Below are 22,467 nucleotides of genomic sequence, written 5' to 3'. Positions count from 1 at the left end.
CCTTGACCACTTTCAAGAAACACTTAGGAGGCTTTATGATAAAATAAATGCATTAAAAATTTCCTTTCCATCATCCTTTGAAATTAATTCACATAAAGTTATAGTCAATGTATGCTCTTAATATATGGTCAACTTTTGTAAAGGTATCATGTACCATTGAGAAAAAGATATATTTCTTTCTATTCCCATTCAGTTCTCTCCAAATACCTATCATATCTAGTTTATCTAAGATTTTACTTATCTACTTGACTTCTTTCTTATTTATTTTTTGGTTAGATTTATCTAGTTCTGAGAAAGGAAGGTTAAAGTCTCCCATTAATATAGACTTGTTATCTATTTCCACCTGTAACTCCTTTAGTTTTTCCTTTAAAAATGTGAATGCTATAATATTTGGTCCATATTGGTTTAGTACTGATAATACTTCATTACCTATGGTACATTTTAACATAGTATAGATTCTCTATTTATCCCTGAGATTATTATTGATGATTAAATGAAAAAAAGGACAAAGTGACAAATGTTAGAGGTAATGTGGGAAAAGAGGGACACTAATATGCTGTAGGTAGAACTGCAAACCAATTCAACCATTTTAGAGAACAATCAGGAATTATAACTCAAAAGTTATAAAACTGTGTATATCCTCTGATTCAGAAATACCACTCTTTTTGTCTATTTCCCAAAGTGATTGGGAGAAAAAGAAAAGAACCTCTATGTTATAAAATATTTATAGCAGCTGTCTTTGTGGTGTCAAAGAATTGGAAATTGAGGGGATGCCCATCAACTGAGGAATGTATAAATAAGTTGTGGCATTTGATTGTGATGGAGTATTACTGCACTGTAAGAAAGGATGAGCAGACTGATTTCAGAAAAACATGGAAAGACCAAATGAAAATGATCAAGAATGAAACAAATAGAACCAAGAGAGAAGTGTATAAAGCAAAAGAAATATTGTTTAAAGAATGATTTCCCAGCTCCAGAAAAAGAACTGATAATAGAATAAGCAAGATCTAGTTTATATATCATATCATACAATAAATATAATATAATATAAGTGAATTTCTTTGTTAAGTGATGCCTTTTCTAGTGTGGGGAAAGGAGAGTGAGATATCTAGAAATTTTAATGTAACAAATAAAGCAATTAATTTTTAAGACATTCATTTGCATTAAATTATAGATTTAAAATGTTATAATATGACTATATCCAAATGTCTTCAGATTTAAGATAAATTTTCCATCTTGTCATTTCTTACTTTTTTCTTCTCTCTACATTACTCTTCATCATCTATGAAGATGATCAGTTTGTTTTGTTTTGGTTTTCTTTTGATAATAACTGATGTTCTTAAGCACCCCACACACACTTTCTGTCTCTTCTTCGGCATATTTTAAAATTTGGAAATTCTGCCTCTTAGTAATGATTCCATAACTAGTGAGCTGTTTAAACATGGGAAAATAATTTCCCTTCTCTGGACATCAGTTTTTTCATCTAGAAAATGAGGAAGATGGACTCCATTATTGCTAAAATTCCTTCCATCTCTAACATCTTTAAGCCTCATAGATGAGAAATAGTCATATTTGACTATTTGGTGACTTCCTAGAGGCACCTCAAAGATGAGAAAATGACCTTTTCTTTCAAGGCCTTTATATAGTAATGGGATATATTTACAAATATTACTAAGTATTTTCATTCAAAATCAAAAAGAAAAAAAGAAAAGCATCCTAGAAGAAATGAGTCCTGAACCGGCTTTTGAGAAGCATTTCAATAGATGGGAGTTTGGGGGCAAAGCAGCTATTCCAGAAGCCAGAACATTATCACAAAAGACAGAGAGATGGGCATGGCAGAATGTGATAAAAAAAAATCAGTAAGCAGGAGGACACATAGGTTGGTCAATGGACTGAGAGTCAGGACTAGAAATGAGTTCAAATCCGGCCTCAGATACTCCCTAGCTGTGTGACCCTGGGCAAGTCACTTTATCCCAATTGCCTAGCTCTTACCACTCTTCTGCATTAGAATGGATATTTAGTATTGATTCTAAAGCAGAAGGTAAGATTTAGGGGAAAAAAAAAACAGAATCAATAAGCAGTGCAGTTAGGTAGCACAGTATATAGAAGCATGGAGTCAAGAAGACCCTGGTTCAAATCTAACCTCAGACACTTCCTATCTGTGTGACCCTTCACAAGTCACTTACCCCATTGACTAACTCTTGCCCTTCTGTCTTAGAGTTGATACTAAGACAAAAAGCAACGGTTAAAAAATAAAAAAGAATCAGTAGTAAACTGATCTCTCATATGAGTTAGGACTTTCTCCATATGAGTTAGGAGCAATATTTATTCAGATAGCAAGGTACTCCTCCATGTAAATTAGGGCAGTTCTTTCCCTAAAAGACAAAGGAACTTGTTAGACTTGAAATTTGTTAGACTCAGACTTCCCAGTCATCTAAGGGCAGCCCAAGTCAAGGTAGGAACCTATAGATTTGACCCTGTTCTGTTGGCTGAAAGAATGTTAAGTAGAATTCTATATCCTTGTTGAGTATTCTGTTTACTTCTCTAATCATTTAATTTATTAAATTTAATAATTTATTACACCACTAAAGAGTATAAAGAAATCTGTGTGTCGTACAAGTTATTTCAGAAATTAGCAAAAGTGTCCTGCTATACTCATACTTCCTCCTTAGCACGAAGCATCATACTGTTAACTGTTGAATGACCCAGGAGCGTTTCATTAAGATTTTTTTTTTTAACCCTTACCTTCCATCTCAGATTCACTATTAAGTATAATTTCCAAGGCAGAAGAGCAGTAAGGGCTAAGAAATGGGAGTTCTATAAGCTATTCTCCTCTAAGAGTTATGGGCCTAGAGGCAACTAGGTGGCTCAGTAGATGTTAAGCCAGACCTGGAGACAGGAGGTCCTGGGTTTAAGATACTACTTAGCTGTGGGACCCTGGGCATGTCACTTGACCCATTGCCAAGCCTCTACAATTTACACTCTACCACTTTACAATTTACCCAGTATTGATTCTAGCAGAGAAGGTAAGGGTTAAAAAACAGAGTTATAGGAGTCACTTAGCAGAAGTTACCTTTTCCAAGACTGACGGGTAAGAAGAGCCAAAAGCAAACCAATGATGTGTCCAGTCAACGGAAACACGAAACTGATCACCAAAAGGGAAATAGATGAATTCAAAGATCCTTTAGCCAATACTACACCAGCTACTGTGACGACCAATAAGAGGACCACCCCGACAATGGCCCCAAGCTAAAACAAAATAAGAGGGGAAAAAAAAAACATGTAAATAATAAGATCATTTTGTCGTAAAACAGTTAATGCAATAAGAATCTAAAAATAAATAGATGTTGGTTATGAATGAAGATGGAAGTTGTTCTGAAGGTTAGAAGGCAATATTTGTATTAATATATTCCCCCACTATTCCCCCCCTATAATAGCAATTTAGGATGTGTATTAACCTAAGTAAAATGTTTATATAGTCCTAGATTATATATGGTGTTTTCATCTCCCTCAGTACCATTCTGTAAAACTCTTGTTCTGGGAAATACCAACCCTGGTCCACTTTTCTCTCTACTTTTTTTTTACTATCATGATTCCTTTACTGAAATTTTTCCATCTTAGAGCTCATTCTCTCAAATAGCTAATCTGATGTAATGGGCAGAGATGGGGAGTAAACGGGTAAGCCTCTTGATTTGTGGGACCCTGTATCACTTCAAATGGATTGTGGAGGTTCTGGCTCAATGATGAAAGACTTTGGGAATGACAGAGAATCCCCATGTGGTCAGCGAGGAGAGGTAGATAACTAAAAAGAGGACTGGTCACTAAGTAGCAAGAGTTGTCCTTTAGTCGACTTTAAAGGGAAAGATAGCAGCTGTTCTCACTCTTCACTTCCTCTCTGCAAAATGTGTATGGAAGGGAACTTTCTACCCCTAATTCTGTCTCTGTCATTCTGTCTGTCTCTTTCCCTCTGATTTTGGAAGAGGGGGCTCCTATCTCAACCAGCTGTAGGTGTTTTTAAAAAAATGACAATAAAGAGGAGCTCAGAAAAGCCTAGAAAGACTTATATGAACTGAGTGAAGCAAAGTGAAATAAGCAAAACCAGGAGGGCACTGTACACAGTGACAGGAATATTGTACAATGAACAACTGTGAATAACAGCTATTCTCAGCAATATAATGATCCAAAACTATCTCAAAGGAATCATGATAAAAAATGACATCTGCTTCCAGAGAAAAAGAAATCATAGAGTTCGAATCCAGATCAAAGCAATTTTTTTCATTTTATTTCTTATTTTTTATTTGAATTTCCTTCCACAAAAGGATTAATATGGGAAAATTTTACATGATGCTCATGCCAAATCTATATGAGATTATTTACCATCTCAAGGAAGAGGTTTGGAGGGGTTGGAGAGGGAAGGAGAGAGGAAGGGAAAGAATTCTAGACTCAATATTCTTTGAAAAAAGTTGGAAACTATTTTTATATGTAATTGCAGGAGGGGAGTTAAATTAAATTAAAGAAAATTAAGTTTGAGAGTTCTACACTTCCCACATACTTCCACTGGATCCTTTCCTCCTACTGTCATCACAAATACCAAGTGATGACTGTGTCATCCTAAACTGCCCAAGTCCTTCAGCCAGAGCCTACAAAACCCATGGGAAAGACCCAGAGACCCACAGAACAGAGGTGTTTCTTCTCCCTATGAATGTAATGCTCTTTGGGTTATACCATGTTACTTCTCTGCCTCCTTGAAAGAATTTCCACCCAATGAAATGGCAGTATTAAGAATGGAAAAAAGTTTATTTCAGAAACATATTTAAATAATATTATCTCACATTTCAGCACTTGGCTTAGAGAGAACGTTCCAATCCTCTCAGACAGGTAATTCAGGTACTGTTAGGTGCATTAGCCCTACCTTCCCCATTCAGGGAAAGCTAGTTTTTCCTGAAAAGACCTAGAGACTTTGATGGAAATCTGGGTGGTTCAAGGCACTAGACAATGGCTCAGGTTGTTGCCTCTTCCTTATTGCCTGAGTTTAGAGAAACCATGAGGAGCTAGAAGGACTCTGGCAGGAGCATCACTCAACTTAGCAGGTTCCCAATACCTGTCTTTTCCTACTGCTAAGAAAACCTTTTGTTGACTGTTGAATGACCAAGTCTCAACAATTTTTTAAAAATAACTCTAGGGGCAGCTAAGTAGCACAGTGGATAGAGAACCAGAGCTGGAGTTGGGAGGAACCCAGGTTCAAATGTGGCCTCAGACATCTCTTAGATGTGTGACCCTGAGCAAATCACTTAATACTGATGTACTAGCACTTTCTGCTCTTCTATCTTAGAAATAATCATAAGACAGAAGGTAAGAGTTTTTCAAAAATCTTTTCTACATTTATATAGCAATTTAGTGGAGAGCTAGTACTCAAATCTAAGTTTTCTAATCCTAAAATCAGCATGCTTAAAAAAAAGATTTCTTACTTTGTTTCATAATCAATATTGTGTATTGGTTCCTAGGCAGAAGAGTGTTAAGGGCTAGGCAATGGGGCTTAAGTGACTTTCCCAGAGTCACTCAGTTGGGAAGTATCTAGGGCCAGATTTGAATCCAAGACCTCCCATCTCTAGTCCTGCTCTCTATCCATGGAGCCACTTAGCTGCCCCTAGAGTGTGTATCCCGCCTATTGGACAAAGAGGCAAAGGATTGAGTGTAGAGCATAGTGTACCCTTGAACTAATTCATCAAAATAAGAAAAGGATTGCACAAGATTTTGATTCAATGACTCTAAAGGACAGCAGATTTGGGAATATGATATGTCCAAAGACAAAAAAACAAAGGCTAACAACAGAGAACAACTTACTTTATAAAACTGATAATGAAAAATTTTTTGAGGTTTGGTAAAATGAAAGACTTTTATGAATTCTCAATGAAAAGATAAGAAAGAGTTTGGGGAGATCTTTTAATCATAGATACAGGAAGTTAGAAGAAAAAGACTAAATGATGATTAAGTGCTCCCATAGAGAAGAAACATATTTCTTTAGAATTAAACTGTGTTCCAAGATCACACAGGAATAAAGAAAGACAAATATAGAGTCTAAATGGGATTTATTTCATTCTGTTTTGCTGGTAAGAAAAGAAAAGAGAGAGAGAGAGAGAGAGAGAAAGAGAGAGAGAGAGAGAGAGAGAGAGAGAGAGAGAGAGAGAGAGAGAGAGAGAGAGGATGAAATACTCTAAGGATGCAATGAGGAAGAATTGGAAAGAATTTACTATTTCTAATAATTGGGGTTCTCCATTCCAAGGAACCAATGAATGTGTGTTCATGATTTGAAGGAGACTAAAAATTCCACTAATCAGTGAAGAAGCAGTATTTTGATGAATCTAATTATAAAACACTGCAGAACTAAGGGTAGACCTAAATAATTGGAGTAACATTAAATGCTCAGGCATAGGGTAAAGGCTGATATATAATAAAATTAATAGCATTACCTAAACTAGTTTACTTATTTTGTGCTATACCAAAGTATCCAAATAATATTTTATATATCTGGAAAAATTAGTAAAATTCTTATGGAGGAACAAAAAGTCAAGAATCTCACGATTAATAGTAGAAAAATAGTATAAAAGAAAGGAGCCTCAAACTGTATCAAGCAGTAATCATTAAGAACTGGTTTAAAAAAAAAAGGATCAATGGAAAAGATTTCAAGGTACACAACTTACAAAAGCAAACAAATATGTAGTGTTTGATAAACCCAAAGACCTCAGGTACTCCCTATTTGAAAAAAATCACTGGGAAAATTTTATATCTGTTTAGCAGAAATTATGTTTAAAAATATTCATACCATATACCAAAATTCTGCAAATGGATACATGATTTAGGCATAAAATAATATATCATAAATTTGAGAAACAAAGAAGAAATTACCTTTTGGATCTATACATAAGGTAAAAGTTCATGACTAAACGAGTGATAGAAGATCACCTAGGTAGCTCAGTAGAGAGAGAGCTAAGTCTGCATACAGAAGGTCTTGGGTTCAAATGTGACTTCAGACACTTTCTAACTCTTTCACCCTGGATGAGTCACTTAACCCCAATTGCTTAGCCCTTATCACTCTTCTGCCTTGGAACCTATACACTGTACTGGTTCAAAAATAGAAGGTAAGGTTTAAGAAAAATGCACTGAGGGTCCATCAGTTCTCTCTCTGGAGGAGGATAGGATTTTTAATCACAAGTTCTCTGGTACTGACATGGATCATTGTACTACTGATCAGAGTATCTTACTTAGTCTTTTTCATTTGATTATTGTTGCATTACTATTACTGTGTACAATGTTCTCTTAAAAGTTTTCAAAAGAAAGTAAAAAAAACATCAAAAATCATGTTAACTTCCTAATAATGAGAGAAATTAAATTCAGGAAATTTTGAAGTTTTTCCTGAAACATATTAGCCTGGCAAAGGTTAAAAAAGTTATGACAAATGATGTAGGTGCTATGGGAAAACAGGCACACTGGTACTGGAATATACACAGGCACATTGGTATAGGTTGAATAGAATTTTGAAGTTGTCCAGCCATTCTGGAAAACCATGTCCAACTCTTTATGACTTGTTTGGTGTTTCCCTGGCAAAAATCCTAATATGCTTTGCCACTTCCTTCTCTAGTTCATTTTACAGATGAGGAAATTGAGACAAATGGTTAAGTGACTTGCCCAGGGTCACACAACTAGTAAGTGTCTGAAACCAGATTTGAACCTAAGAAAATGAGTCTTCCCAAGCCTGGCTTTCTATCCATTGCACCTCTAGCTGCCCCTTGGCCATGTAGCTATACATGTATACCACAAAATCAAAAAAAGAGAGGAAAAGGACCCATATATTAAAATACTTCAGCAGCTCTTTTTGGAGTAGCCAAAACTTGAAAACTTCCTCCTGCATACATCTCTTTCCTTTGTACCTTGTATGTATAAAGGGGGTGTTCTCTTATTGGGAAATAGCTAAATAAATTGTGGTATATGAATATGATCAAATGTTCTTTTGCCTGAAATAATAAAATGAATAATTTCAGCAGAAAATGGGAACAGCTTTGTGAAATGATGAAGAGCAAAGTGAACTGAATTAGGAAGAGAAATTACAACATTATAGAAACTTTAGGTCTCTGATAAAAACAATGACAGTTAACGAGTCCAAGAGAATGAAGATGAAATACACCATACACTTCCTGAAAAAAAATGATGAACTATAATTAAAGAGATATTTTTTCACAGTTAATAATAATAGTTGGCACTTCAGTAGGGTTTTAAAGTTTTCAAAGTGCTTTAAATTTTTATCTTATTATTTATCTTATAAATCTATTTATCTTATTTATGTTCCTCACAACAGCCCTGAGTTCAGATACATCCTCAGACATTTACTAGCTATGTGATCCTTGGCAAGTCACTCTGTGCCTCAGCACAAAATGAGGTTAACAATAGCATCTATATCCCAGGATTGTTATCAGCCCATGGGAGCCACTGGGTCAGCAGTCCAACAGACACTTCCAAGAAGCCTCTTAAGTAAAGGGGCATGGAAGACTGAAATAGAAAAGCAAAGATGCCTAGCCAGTAGAAGAGCTAACGTAAGCAACATTCCTGTCCATAGCTTAGTCCGGAAACTATAGCCAGAAAGTGGAGATCATCCCACAAATATGGCAGGGCTTTCTCAAAATTCCTTTCAATTTCAATTCCAAAATCCCATATATAAATTCAGTCCAGTTACCAATGGCCTAAAACTTTTCTGGATGACTTTTAGCCAGATTAGCAGTTAAGTTGATTCAAAGCCTCGTGGAGACATTTTTACTTTATACTAAAATTCAGAGCCATCTTAGACATAGCTTTGAAAAGCAACTCTATCAACTTTCTGGGGTTCTACTTTTCCAAAAAAAATTCTGATTCAGCTTTTTTGACATATAGAAAGCTAGGATCTTGAGAGACAGGCAGAGACACTCTCCATATCAACAATCCTGTCAACAAAACAATATGAACTATTAACTGGATTTTGTCTCTATACACAAGCTCCTATATCCCACACTAAAGTTGGAGTGCTAGTTCTAAATGAAGCAGGAGTCTCTACATGTGGAACCTAGGCACTGGTATGGTGGAGGCAGCTCTAACCTACTTAAGAAGTTGCTACAAATTAGGGATTAATTTATTTCTTTGTTAATTGTCTAGACTTAAGATGTTGTTAATAATGTAGAATAAATTTAGAAATATTTGAATGCATTCCATTCCCAATCTTCTCTCCTAACCCTTAGATCAATTATCAAACTTTACCAGCACCATTTTGAACCTAGAAGGCAGAAAGATGTCAAAGGAGTGAGGAGAGTAACTGTGGCTCTCTCAGAGGGGAGAGAAGCCACAAGGTAGGAAGATAGAGACAGGATAGAAGTTTTGGATCCCACGAGGGGGATGACGGAGTCCAATTAGAGATATGAGGTGGTCAGAATGAGTCTTTATTAATTATCAATGAGCCACAGCCAAACTCTGATCAAAGGACCATTCCGAAGGCTTTTACCAGTCCAAAGATCCATACCACACAGGTCAGAGAGATGAATAGAGAAAGATTAGAGATGGAGCTTGGCCAGAGGCCAAGCTCCTGCAAGGACAGCCATCAGCTAGCCTGAAAGAGAAGAGAGAGAGAAGGCGGAGCTTGCTGGGCTAAATATAGTTTTTGATATGCAAATATACACAGTACATAGGGATGATTCTCATTGGTTAATGACAAGGCATAGGTGTGGTTTCTCTTAACCAGGGGAGAACAAAGAAACCTGTTTTCCCGCCTAACCTGGGAGAAGCTGGGGTCAAGGGTCAGAGGCCTTCCCAGCCATGTGCAATACTGAGCATGCTCAAGACTGAGCATGCTCTTTTAAGGCAATCTGCACATACCAACTGTTCCCCTTGCCCATAGCTAGGGGGTGGACTGCTACATCAACAGTAACTGTAATGTAACAATAATCAACAACAGAGATCAGTCTCAGCAAATTCAGAATACTGACATTGTCACTATGACAGTCTTCAAAATCTGCATTGAATATTTTTCAGGTACGTGTTTGAGCCAACTGAAATTACAGTTTGACCTTTTAGTCTGGAGATCATTTTGGATATTATATTTGTAGCAGGTGCTTCCTTACTGTGTTTTTGAAGAACAAAGAGCCCAATACGTTTCTACAGAATTGGAGCCAAGCCACCAGAAGTGAGATTGGTCCTTCTTGCTTAGAAGAAAAGGAGAAAAACAACTATAAGAAAGAGGGTTACTTCTTTTCCTCTTTCCTCTTTGGATTTTGATGTCCATGTAGCCAAGAAAGTGATCAGACAAAGAGGCCAATGGATGGGGAAAGTGCCAAGACCAGGAAGAGTGACTCCCCCAAAGCTGAGGTGCCTGCAAAGTGAAACAGCCAGAGGCCAGAACTGAGATCATGATCCTGGAGAAGAGACAGAGATAGAAGTATGAAGAAAGATTGTGAGTTGCAAAACTATAAACTGTTATAAATTCCACTGGACTGGTGAGTTGGAGGGAAAGGTCATTCTCTAATCACTTTTTCTCATTTTCATCTGTTTCTAACCTTTGATTCTGCAACTGTGGAGAAACATCTCATTCTGATATTCTTTTCGATGAGCTGTGGACACATTTGGTCAGGATTCTCCCCTGGCTACACCTAGAAATCTGGGAGGGCAAGCAGGAAGAGGCCTCAGACCTGGTTGCAGAAAGTATCTCTAATGGAAATGTTTGACCATTTTCTCTTTTCACAATAAATTATAGGAACATGATTTGTTAAGTTTCTAAATTTGTAAATGTAGGCAGTCAGTATTTGAAAGAAGAATGGAGGTAAATGGAGTAAGGGTGGATTTTCTGTGAATAGAATTTAAATATTACATTTTTATATCTTATATATATTTACATTTTAATAAATTTATATTTTACATATATTGTGTACATATACATTTTAATATTCTAAGTAATTCCATATTTTAAATAATATTCCAGTTCATCCTTAGATTGCATCTTAGACTCATCCAGCAAGAGTTGGTCCAAATGGTCTAGCATCACTGTTGAAGTGTAAGGCTTGGCAGTAGTGGGAGGAGTCTAGGAGTCTAAAGACCACATCCTACATTGGTCAACAAGGACCTTTAAAGAAAGATCCCTGAACCAGGGAAAAACTGGCAAATCTATTGAACTGGACACCTAACTAGATCACCACCTGTAGGAAATTCAGATATTACAACAAGAAGGTTCAACGGCTGAGATGGCGACACAGCAAAGCACTGTGGAGTGCTTAGGGCAGGTTGGAGCACAAAAGACAACACAGCCATCCAGTGCAGCTCAGGAAGTCTCCAGGTGTAACGATCTTTTGTGCCACTGGACCCAGGCTTCCAACGCCGAGAGAGTGGGACTGTCTCTGTGCATCGACTTTTCCACTTAAATCTCCTTCACGCACAAGTGTCTTTGTGCAAACGCACAAAGACAATCGTCATTCTCGGTTACCGAGAGACTACTACATGTCCTCACAGAAAATTACGGTAGTGATATACTGTTTTTCTATAGGTTTAGGAAGGCTCCAGTTAAATAAGTAAATGTAGGCTAGGGGGCAGCTGGGTAGCTCAGGCCTAGAGATGGGAAGTTCTAAGTTCAAATCTGGCCTTAGACACTTCCTAGCTGTGTGACCCTGGGCAAGTCACTTAACCCCCATTGCCTAGCCCTTACCACTCTTCTGCCTTGGAACCAATACACAGTATTGATTCCAGTAAGGGTTTTTTTTTTTAATTAAAAAAAAATAAATGTAGGGTCCTTGCTCTTCACCAATTCCCAATTGTCTCTCAGTTTTCCAATTAGATACCTCAATATTTATTGATGTAGTAAACCAAAGAAGAGTTCACTATTTTGGAGGGGAGGAAGAATGGCTTGATTGCAGTTCAAATAATTCCTGTTTGGGCAAGTTAAAAGTTTAGGGACTTTTATCCAAAAAGCTGGTCTATACCATAATTTTTCCTTTATCTCTGTCATGTATCATATACTGAAGACTTCCAAGTCACAAATGGGGTAACTTACTCTTAGGATGATTTTAGATTGTTTCGGCCACTTGAAATTCACAAAGATGCCAAAAGCCACAGGTACAATTAAGCATAACAGAGTAATTCCTGAAGAAATGGAAAATATATCAGACCAAACACTTTCTGAAACTTGACCTCTCTCGCTTTGATTTCTATTTCAATTAGATAAATGAAACAATTTTTAAAAGATCATTTCTTTCAGGATAACCAAGGAAATGAATATTTTAAAGTGTAGTTTTAAGGGATTGAAAGACTCATTAGAATCCACTCTCCCTGCTGTAGAGATGATATGATATTGAAACTCCAATCTTCTGACTCCCAATCCAAGACCCTTTCTATCACACCTCATAGATGGTCACTGATTAGGATTGCAATATAGCTGATAAGAAAAACTGAATTTAAAAAATCTTATTTTAAAGTTAATTTTTCTGCTTAAGTTCTCCCAAATATTTATTAAACATAACCACCAACATTATTTAACATTTTTGGAGCAACCACAAGATAAATAGTATTGGACTGGCTTATAGAATTTGGAATAAATTAGTCCCAAAGGTTTCAGTAACTTATTCCAAAGTTCTGTTCAAATAATAATGGGTAGAAGATCCTATCACATCTCTTGCTTCCAGAGAGAGGTCATTGGGGAGAACAGAGGCCTAAGCAAATGATAGAAAGAAAGATAAAAGGAGTTCTGTGCAGGGATGGTGAGTGGGGAATAGATGATATCAAGGGATATTTGCAGAATACAGGTGAACTTTAAAAATCTGTCCATGAAGAAAATAGTATTCAATTCCACAAACATTTACTTAATATCTCCAGTATTTAAGATGTTGGGCACAATTACAAAAACGAAAGTAAAGGAAGTAAATATGTCTAGATAAGCAAAAGCAAAGTAAATTGAGGAGGGAGAAGAAGCACTACCTAGGAGGATCAGAACGCTTCACCAAGGATGTATGCCTAAACTTAAATCTTAAAGAAAAGAAAGAAGTTCAAGAGTCAGAGATAAAGCATGGGATACAGGTAGCCTGTGTGGATGCATAGGTAAGAGATTAAATGACAACCTTACCCACTTTGGCTGAAAAATGGAGTTTGCAAATAATAATTTGTTTGGAAAGACATGTCAGCATCAGGTTATGGAGAGCCTTTGATGCCAGGGCTGAGAAGTTTTGAACCAGGGGGATGACAAGGACATAATAGACAAGTATATTTGACAGCTGTGACAGATAGTTGGGGGAGGACTGTCCAAAGGCAAGGAAGAACTACTCTAAATGAGATGCAATGATGACCTGAACTATAATGGTAACCTTTATAATTTAATGTAAAGAAAAGGATAAATGCAAGAGGAGACAGAATTACTAAGATCTGATCACTTGAGGAGGCAAGGTGAGATAGCTCAAAGATTCTGCACGATATTGTGATTATTAATATGGATGACTGTTAGATACAAGAAAGGCTAAAGGAAGATTTTGGGGGTAGCAATTATGGATTTTTGTATCTCATCAGAATTGAGCTGATAGTCATGATGGAAAATGAATTTATGGAAGCTGAGATCTGACTTAAGTATACTATGATCATTTTTTAAACATAGATAATAAATAATTCATTAAATAACACATTAATTGTCCAATAAAATTTCCAGTCCAATGATTTAAAATTTAAAGTGAGCAAAATTAGCTCCAGTTTGTATCCATTCTCCAGAGAAATGAATGTAAAATTAATTTCCATGTATCTAAAAGCTGATATTTACTCCCCAAACTCATTACAGTACCTATGGTCTTATATGGCACGGTGAGAGTCTGTTCAAAATCCCAGGACTGAGTGTAGATATAAAGGCAAAGTGGCATCATTCCGAGGGCAACTACTGTGGAACAAGTTGTCATACAAATGCTGCAAGTAAAATAAAAGTGATGCTTAGAGGACAAGATGAAAATTAAAATTCAGTTTTCAATAACTTGTGGATAAATTATCTGACATTCTTCTGAATATTACAAATTGTGGACAGAGGGCTAGATTTGTGGTCTAGAACAGGGTTCTAGAAGTGGATCTCTGTCATGAGGCAATCGATCAACCAGTTATTTGTGGATGACCCATTATATAACTAGAACTGTTAAGGATACAAAAATATAAAACATGGTATCTGCCCTCAAGAAGCTTATAATTTAGTTAGAGGGGGTACAATTTACACCTGAAACAAATACTAAACAATTTGAAATTCACTACCTGTAAGAAGTTCAAAGAAAGAAGAGGTTAGCATTGGTTAGAGAAGTGAAGCTTCCTAGAGCTCATCCTTCAATTTGAGTAGGCAGAAGAATTCTAAGTGGAAGAAATGACACCAGTAAAGGCAGGTGCATGAGAGAGAACATCATATATTTGGGGGATAATGATAAAAATAATTTTGAAGCACATCCACACTTACACATACATACATACTTTGAGTGACATCTTCACAGGTCCCATCCTACCCACCTACCTCTTCAGAAGCAATATTAGTGCCCAAGAGGCAGGGCCAGGGGTTCCTACATTGTGGCATGTAGTCTCCAGGACAAGTTCCCAACTACTTGTCCCCAAGTTCCAAAATTGCTAGTTATAAGTCTGGGTATAAATCAGAGTAGACTAAACTCATTACCTTTTTTTTTTTTATTACAGACTGGAAACAAATCAGTTCTGTAATCAAACAAGGGAAATTCAATAAACATTATTTGTTGGATTTCAGCAAACTACTTGAGAAATGTTTTCAGTGTGCACAAAATGGAGGAAGATATGGGGAGAAGGATAGCAACACATTTTAGGTGAATTTGGGGCTGTCTAAACAACTAGAACCAAAGAATGTATTTTAATCCACAAATGACTGTCAATCTGGAGAGAGGTCTACAGTGCCGCCATGCAGGGCTGATTCTTTGGTACTATCCAACACGGTTTGTACCAGTGATTTGGATGAATGAAGATAGGTCAAAAGTTTTCAAAAGAAAGTAAAAAAAACATCAAAAATCATGTTAACTTCCTAATAATGAGAGAAATTAAATTCAGGAAATTTTGAAGTTTTTCCTGAAACATATTAGCCTGGCAAAGGTTAAAAAAGTTATGACAAATGATGTAGGTGCTATGGGAAAACAGGCACACTGGTACTGGAATATACACAGGCACATTGGTATAGGTTGAATAGAATTTTGAAGTTGTCCAGCCATTCTGGAAAACCATGTCCAACTCTTTATGACTTGTTTGGTGTTTCCCTGGCAAAAATCCTAATATGCTTTGCCACTTCCTTCTCTAGTTCATTTTACAGATGAGGAAATTGAGACAAATGGTTAAGTGACTTGCCCAGGGTCACACAACTAGTAAGTGTCTGAAACCAGATTTGAACCTAAGAAAATGAGTCTTCCCAAGCCTGGCTTTCTATCCATTGCACCTCTAGCTGCCCCTTGGCCATGTAGCTATACATGTATACCACAAAATCAAAAAAAGAGAGGAAAAGGACCCATATATTAAAATACTTCAGCAGCTCTTTTTGGAGTAGCCAAAACTTGAAAACTTCCTCCTGCATACATCTCTTTCCTTTGTACCTTGTATGTATAAAGGGGGTGTTCTCTTATTGGGAAATAGCTAAATAAATTGTGGTATATGAATATGATCAAATGTTCTTTTGCCTGAAATAATAAAATGAATAATTTCAGCAGAAAATGGGAACAGCTTTGTGAAATGATGAAGAGCAAAGTGAACTGAATTAGGAAGAGAAATTACAACATTATAGAAACTTTAGGTCTCTGATAAAAACAATGACAGTTAACGAGTCCAAGAGAATGAAGATGAAATACACCATACACTTCCTGAAAAAAAATGATGAACTATAATTAAAGAGATATTTTTTCACAGTTAATAATAATAGTTGGCACTTCAGTAGGGTTTTAAAGTTTTCAAAGTGCTTTAAATTTTTATCTTATTATTTATCTTATAAATCTATTTATCTTATTTATGTTCCTCACAACAGCCCTGAGTTCAGATACATCCTCAGACATTTACTAGCTATGTGATCCTTGGCAAGTCACTCTGTGCCTCAGCACAAAATGAGGTTAACAATAGCATCTATATCCCAGGATTGTTATCAGCCCATGGGAGCCACTGGGTCAGCAGTCCAACAGACACTTCCAAGAAGCCTCTTAAGTAAAGGGGCATGGAAGACTGAAATAGAAAAGCAAAGATGCCTAGCCAGTAGAAGAGCTAACGTAAGCAACATTCCTGTCCATAGCTTAGTCCGGAAACTATAGCCAGAAAGTGGAGATCATCCCACAAATATGGCAGGGCTTTCTCAAAATTCCTTTCAATTTCAATTCCAAAATCCCATATATAAATTCAGTCCAGTTACCAATGGCCTAAAACTTTTCTGGATGACTTTTAGCCAGATTAGCAGTTAAGTTGATTCAAAGCCTCGTGGAGACATTTTTACTTTATACTAAAATTCAGAGCCATCTTAGACATAGCTTTGAAAAGCAACTCTATCAACTTTCTGGGGTTCTACTTTTCCAAAAAAAATTCTGATTCAGCTTTTTTGACATATAGAAAGCTAGGATCTTGAGAGACAGGCAGAGACACTCTCCATATCAACAATCCTGTCAACAAAACAATATGAACTATTAACTGGATTTTGTCTCTATACACAAGCTCCTATATCCCACACTAAAGTTGGAGTGCTAGTTCTAAATGAAGCAGGAGTCTCTACATGTGGAACCTAGGCACTGGTATGGTGGAGGCAGCTCTAACCTACTTAAGAAGTTGCTACAAATTAGGGATTAATTTATTTCTTTGTTAATTGTCTAGACTTAAGATGTTGTTAATAATGTAGAATAAATTTAGAAATATTTGAATGCATTCCATTCCCAATCTTCTCTCCTAACCCTTAGATCAATTATCAAACTTTACCAGCACCATTTTGAACCTAGAAGGCAGAAAGATGTCAAAGGAGTGAGGAGAGTAACTGTGGCTCTCTCAGAGGGGAGAGAAGCCACAAGGTAGGAAGATAGAGACAGGATAGAAGTTTTGGATCCCACGAGGGGGATGACGGAGTCCAATTAGAGATATGAGGTGGTCAGAATGAGTCTTTATTAATTATCAATGAGCCACAGCCAAACTCTGATCAAAGGACCATTCCGAAGGCTTTTACCAGTCCAAAGATCCATACCACACAGGTCAGAGAGATGAATAGAGAAAGATTAGAGATGGAGCTTGGCCAGAGGCCAAGCTCCTGCAAGGACAGCCATCAGCTAGCCTGAAAGAGAAGAGAGAGAGAAGGCGGAGCTTGCTGGGCTAAATATAGTTTTTGATATGCAAATATACACAGTACATAGGGATGATTCTCATTGGTTAATGACAAGGCATAGGTGTGGTTTCTCTTAACCAGGGGAGAACAAAGAAACCTGTTTTCCCGCCTAACCTGGGAGAAGCTGGGGTCAAGGGTCAGAGGCCTTCCCAGCCATGTGCAATACTGAGCATGCTCAAGACTGAGCATGCTCTTTTAAGGCAATCTGCACATACCAACTGTTCCCCTTGCCCATAGCTAGGGGGTGGACTGCTACATCAACAGTAACTGTAATGTAACAATAATCAACAACAGAGATCAGTCTCAGCAAATTCAGAATACTGACATTGTCACTATGACAGTCTTCAAAATCTGCATTGAATATTTTTCAGGTACGTGTTTGAGCCAACTGAAATTACAGTTTGACCTTTTAGTCTGGAGATCATTTTGGATATTATATTTGTAGCAGGTGCTTCCTTACTGTGTTTTTGAAGAACAAAGAGCCCAATACGTTTCTACAGAATTGGAGCCAAGCCACCAGAAGTGAGATTGGTCCTTCTTGCTTAGAAGAAAAGGAGAAAAACAACTATAAGAAAGAGGGTTACTTCTTTTCCTCTTTCCTCTTTGGATTTTGATGTCCATGTAGCCAAGAAAGTGATCAGACAAAGAGGCCAATGGATGGGGAAAGTGCCAAGACCAGGAAGAGTGACTCCCCCAAAGCTGAGGTGCCTGCAAAGTGAAACAGCCAGAGGCCAGAACTGAGATCATGATCCTGGAGAAGAGACAGAGATAGAAGTATGAAGAAAGATTGTGAGTTGCAAAACTATAAACTGTTATAAATTCCACTGGACTGGTGAGTTGGAGGGAAAGGTCATTCTCTAATCACTTTTTCTCATTTTCATCTGTTTCTAACCTTTGATTCTGCAACTGTGGAGAAACATCTCATTCTGATATTCTTTTCGATGAGCTGTGGACACATTTGGTCAGGATTCTCCCCTGGCTACACCTAGAAATCTGGGAGGGCAAGCAGGAAGAGGCCTCAGACCTGGTTGCAGAAAGTATCTCTAATGGAAATGTTTGACCATTTTCTCTTTTCACAATAAATTATAGGAACATGATTTGTTAAGTTTCTAAATTTGTAAATGTAGGCAGTCAGTATTTGAAAGAAGAATGGAGGTAAATGGAGTAAGGGTGGATTTTCTGTGAATAGAATTTAAATATTACATTTTTATATCTTATATATATTTACATTTTAATAAATTTATATTTTACATATATTGTGTACATATACATTTTAATATTCTAAGTAATTCCATATTTTAAATAATATTCCAGTTCATCCTTAGATTGCATCTTAGACTCATCCAGCAAGAGTTGGTCCAAATGGTCTAGCATCACTGTTGAAGTGTAAGGCTTGGCAGTAGTGGGAGGAGTCTAGGAGTCTAAAGACCACATCCTACATTGGTCAACAAGGACCTTTAAAGAAAGATCCCTGAACCAGGGAAAAACTGGCAAATCTATTGAACTGGACACCTAACTAGATCACCACCTGTAGGAAATTCAGATATTACAACAAGAAGGTTCAACGGCTGAGATGGCGACACAGCAAAGCACTGTGGAGTGCTTAGGGCAGGTTGGAGCACAAAAGACAACACAGCCATCCAGTGCAGCTCAGGAAGTCTCCAGGTGTAACGATCTTTTGTGCCACTGGACCCAGGCTTCCAACGCCGAGAGAGTGGGACTGTCTCTGTGCATCGACTTTTCCACTTAAATCTCCTTCACGCACAAGTGTCTTTGTGCAAACGCACAAAGACAATCGTCATTCTCGGTTACCGAGAGACTACTACATGTCCTCACAGAAAATTACGGTAGTGATATACTGTTTTTCTATAGGTTTAGGAAGGCTCCAGTTAAATAAGTAAATGTAGGCTAGGGGGCAGCTGGGTAGCTCAGGCCTAGAGATGGGAAGTTCTAAGTTCAAATCTGGCCTTAGACACTTCCTAGCTGTGTGACCCTGGGCAAGTCACTTAACCCCCATTGCCTAGCCCTTACCACTCTTCTGCCTTGGAACCAATACACAGTATTGATTCCAGTAAGGGTTTTTTTTTTTAATTAAAAAAAAATAAATGTAGGGTCCTTGCTCTTCACCAATTCCCAATTGTCTCTCAGTTTTCCAATTAGATACCTCAATATTTATTGATGTAGTAAACCAAAGAAGAGTTCACTATTTTGGAGGGGAGGAAGAATGGCTTGATTGCAGTTCAAATAATTCCTGTTTGGGCAAGTTAAAAGTTTAGGGACTTTTATCCAAAAAGCTGGTCTATACCATAATTTTTCCTTTATCTCTGTCATGTATCATATACTGAAGACTTCCAAGTCACAAATGGGGTAACTTACTCTTAGGATGATTTTAGATTGTTTCGGCCACTTGAAATTCACAAAGATGCCAAAAGCCACAGGTACAATTAAGCATAACAGAGTAATTCCTGAAGAAATGGAAAATATATCAGACCAAACACTTTCTGAAACTTGACCTCTCTCGCTTTGATTTCTATTTCAATTAGATAAATGAAACAATTTTTAAAAGATCATTTCTTTCAGGATAACCAAGGAAATGAATATTTTAAAGTGTAGTTTTAAGGGATTGAAAGACTCATTAGAATCCACTCTCCCTGCTGTAGAGATGATATGATATTGAAACTCCAATCTTCTGACTCCCAATCCAAGACCCTTTCTATCACACCTCATAGATGGTCACTGATTAGGATTGCAATATAGCTGATAAGAAAAACTGAATTTAAAAAATCTTATTTTAAAGTTAATTTTTCTGCTTAAGTTCTCCCAAATATTTATTAAACATAACCACCAACATTATTTAACATTTTTGGAGCAACCACAAGATAAATAGTATTGGACTGGCTTATAGAATTTGGAATAAATTAGTCCCAAAGGTTTCAGTAACTTATTCCAAAGTTCTGTTCAAATAATAATGGGTAGAAGATCCTATCACATCTCTTGCTTCCAGAGAGAGGTCATTGGGGAGAACAGAGGCCTAAGCAAATGATAGAAAGAAAGATAAAAGGAGTTCTGTGCAGGGATGGTGAGTGGGGAATAGATGATATCAAGGGATATTTGCAGAATACAGGTGAACTTTAAAAATCTGTCCATGAAGAAAATAGTATTCAATTCCACAAACATTTACTTAATATCTCCAGTATTTAAGATGTTGGGCACAATTACAAAAACGAAAGTAAAGGAAGTAAATATGTCTAGATAAGCAAAAGCAAAGTAAATTGAGGAGGGAGAAGAAGCACTACCTAGGAGGATCAGAACGCTTCACCAAGGATGTATGCCTAAACTTAAATCTTAAAGAAAAGAAAGAAGTTCAAGAGTCAGAGATAAAGCATGGGATACAGGTAGCCTGTGTGGATGCATAGGTAAGAGATTAAATGACAACCTTACCCACTTTGGCTGAAAAATGGAGTTTGCAAATAATAATTTGTTTGGAAAGACATGTCAGCATCAGGTTATGGAGAGCCTTTGATGCCAGGGCTGAGAAGTTTTGAACCAGGGGGATGACAAGGACATAATAGACAAGTATATTTGACAGCTGTGACAGATAGTTGGGGGAGGACTGTCCAAAGGCAAGGAAGAACTACTCTAAATGAGATGCAATGATGACCTGAACTATAATGGTAACCTTTATAATTTAATGTAAAGAAAAGGATAAATGCAAGAGGAGACAGAATTACTAAGATCTGATCACTTGAGGAGGCAAGGTGAGATAGCTCAAAGATTCTGCACGATATTGTGATTATTAATATGGATGACTGTTAGATACAAGAAAGGCTAAAGGAAGATTTTGGGGGTAGCAATTATGGATTTTTGTATCTCATCAGAATTGAGCTGATAGTCATGATGGAAAATGAATTTATGGAAGCTGAGATCTGACTTAAGTATACTATGATCATTTTTTAAACATAGATAATAAATAATTCATTAAATAACACATTAATTGTCCAATAAAATTTCCAGTCCAATGATTTAAAATTTAAAGTGAGCAAAATTAGCTCCAGTTTGTATCCATTCTCCAGAGAAATGAATGTAAAATTAATTTCCATGTATCTAAAAGCTGATATTTACTCCCCAAACTCATTACAGTACCTATGGTCTTATATGGCACGGTGAGAGTCTGTTCAAAATCCCAGGACTGAGTGTAGATATAAAGGCAAAGTGGCATCATTCCGAGGGCAACTACTGTGGAACAAGTTGTCATACAAATGCTGCAAGTAAAATAAAAGTGATGCTTAGAGGACAAGATGAAAATTAAAATTCAGTTTTCAATAACTTGTGGATAAATTATCTGACATTCTTCTGAATATTACAAATTGTGGACAGAGGGCTAGATTTGTGGTCTAGAACAGGGTTCTAGAAGTGGATCTCTGTCATGAGGCAATCGATCAACCAGTTATTTGTGGATGACCCATTATATAACTAGAACTGTTAAGGATACAAAAATATAAAACATGGTATCTGCCCTCAAGAAGCTTATAATTTAGTTAGAGGGGGTACAATTTACACCTGAAACAAATACTAAACAATTTGAAATTCACTACCTGTAAGAAGTTCAAAGAAAGAAGAGGTTAGCATTGGTTAGAGAAGTGAAGCTTCCTAGAGCTCATCCTTCAATTTGAGTAGGCAGAAGAATTCTAAGTGGAAGAAATGACACCAGTAAAGGCAGGTGCATGAGAGAGAACATCATATATTTGGGGGATAATGATAAAAATAATTTTGAAGCACATCCACACTTACACATACATACATACTTTGAGTGACATCTTCACAGGTCCCATCCTACCCACCTACCTCTTCAGAAGCAATATTAGTGCCCAAGAGGCAGGGCCAGGGGTTCCTACATTGTGGCATGTAGTCTCCAGGACAAGTTCCCAACTACTTGTCCCCAAGTTCCAAAATTGCTAGTTATAAGTCTGGGTATAAATCAGAGTAGACTAAACTCATTACCTTTTTTTTTTTTATTACAGACTGGAAACAAATCAGTTCTGTAATCAAACAAGGGAAATTCAATAAACATTATTTGTTGGATTTCAGCAAACTACTTGAGA

The 22,467-nt window shown here is 36.9% G+C and overlaps 1 protein-coding gene across 1 annotated transcript in view; it reads right to left on the bottom strand.

The window, feature by feature from the left end:
* SLC10A6 (solute carrier family 10 member 6) overlaps window positions 1-22,467 on the bottom strand; it is a 34,209-nt gene that overhangs the window by 6,288 nt on the left and 5,454 nt on the right. Inside the window, exons 2-4 of the mRNA XM_001370871.4 lie at window positions 21,509-21,627; window positions 19,742-19,830; window positions 3,074-3,249 (exon numbers count right to left, since the gene is read on the bottom strand). Coding sequence (XP_001370908.1) covers window positions 3,074-3,249; window positions 19,742-19,830; window positions 21,509-21,627 — 384 coding nt within the window. The remainder of the gene's footprint in view (window positions 1-3,073; window positions 3,250-19,741; window positions 19,831-21,508; window positions 21,628-22,467) is intronic.

This window comes from Monodelphis domestica, chromosome 6 (assembly GCF_027887165.1).
Source record: "Monodelphis domestica isolate mMonDom1 chromosome 6, mMonDom1.pri, whole genome shotgun sequence".
NCBI lineage: Eukaryota > Metazoa > Chordata > Mammalia > Didelphimorphia > Didelphidae > Monodelphis > Monodelphis domestica.
The sequence above is the reverse complement of the archived record's forward strand: the minus strand, read 5'-3'. Positions and strand labels throughout refer to the sequence as shown.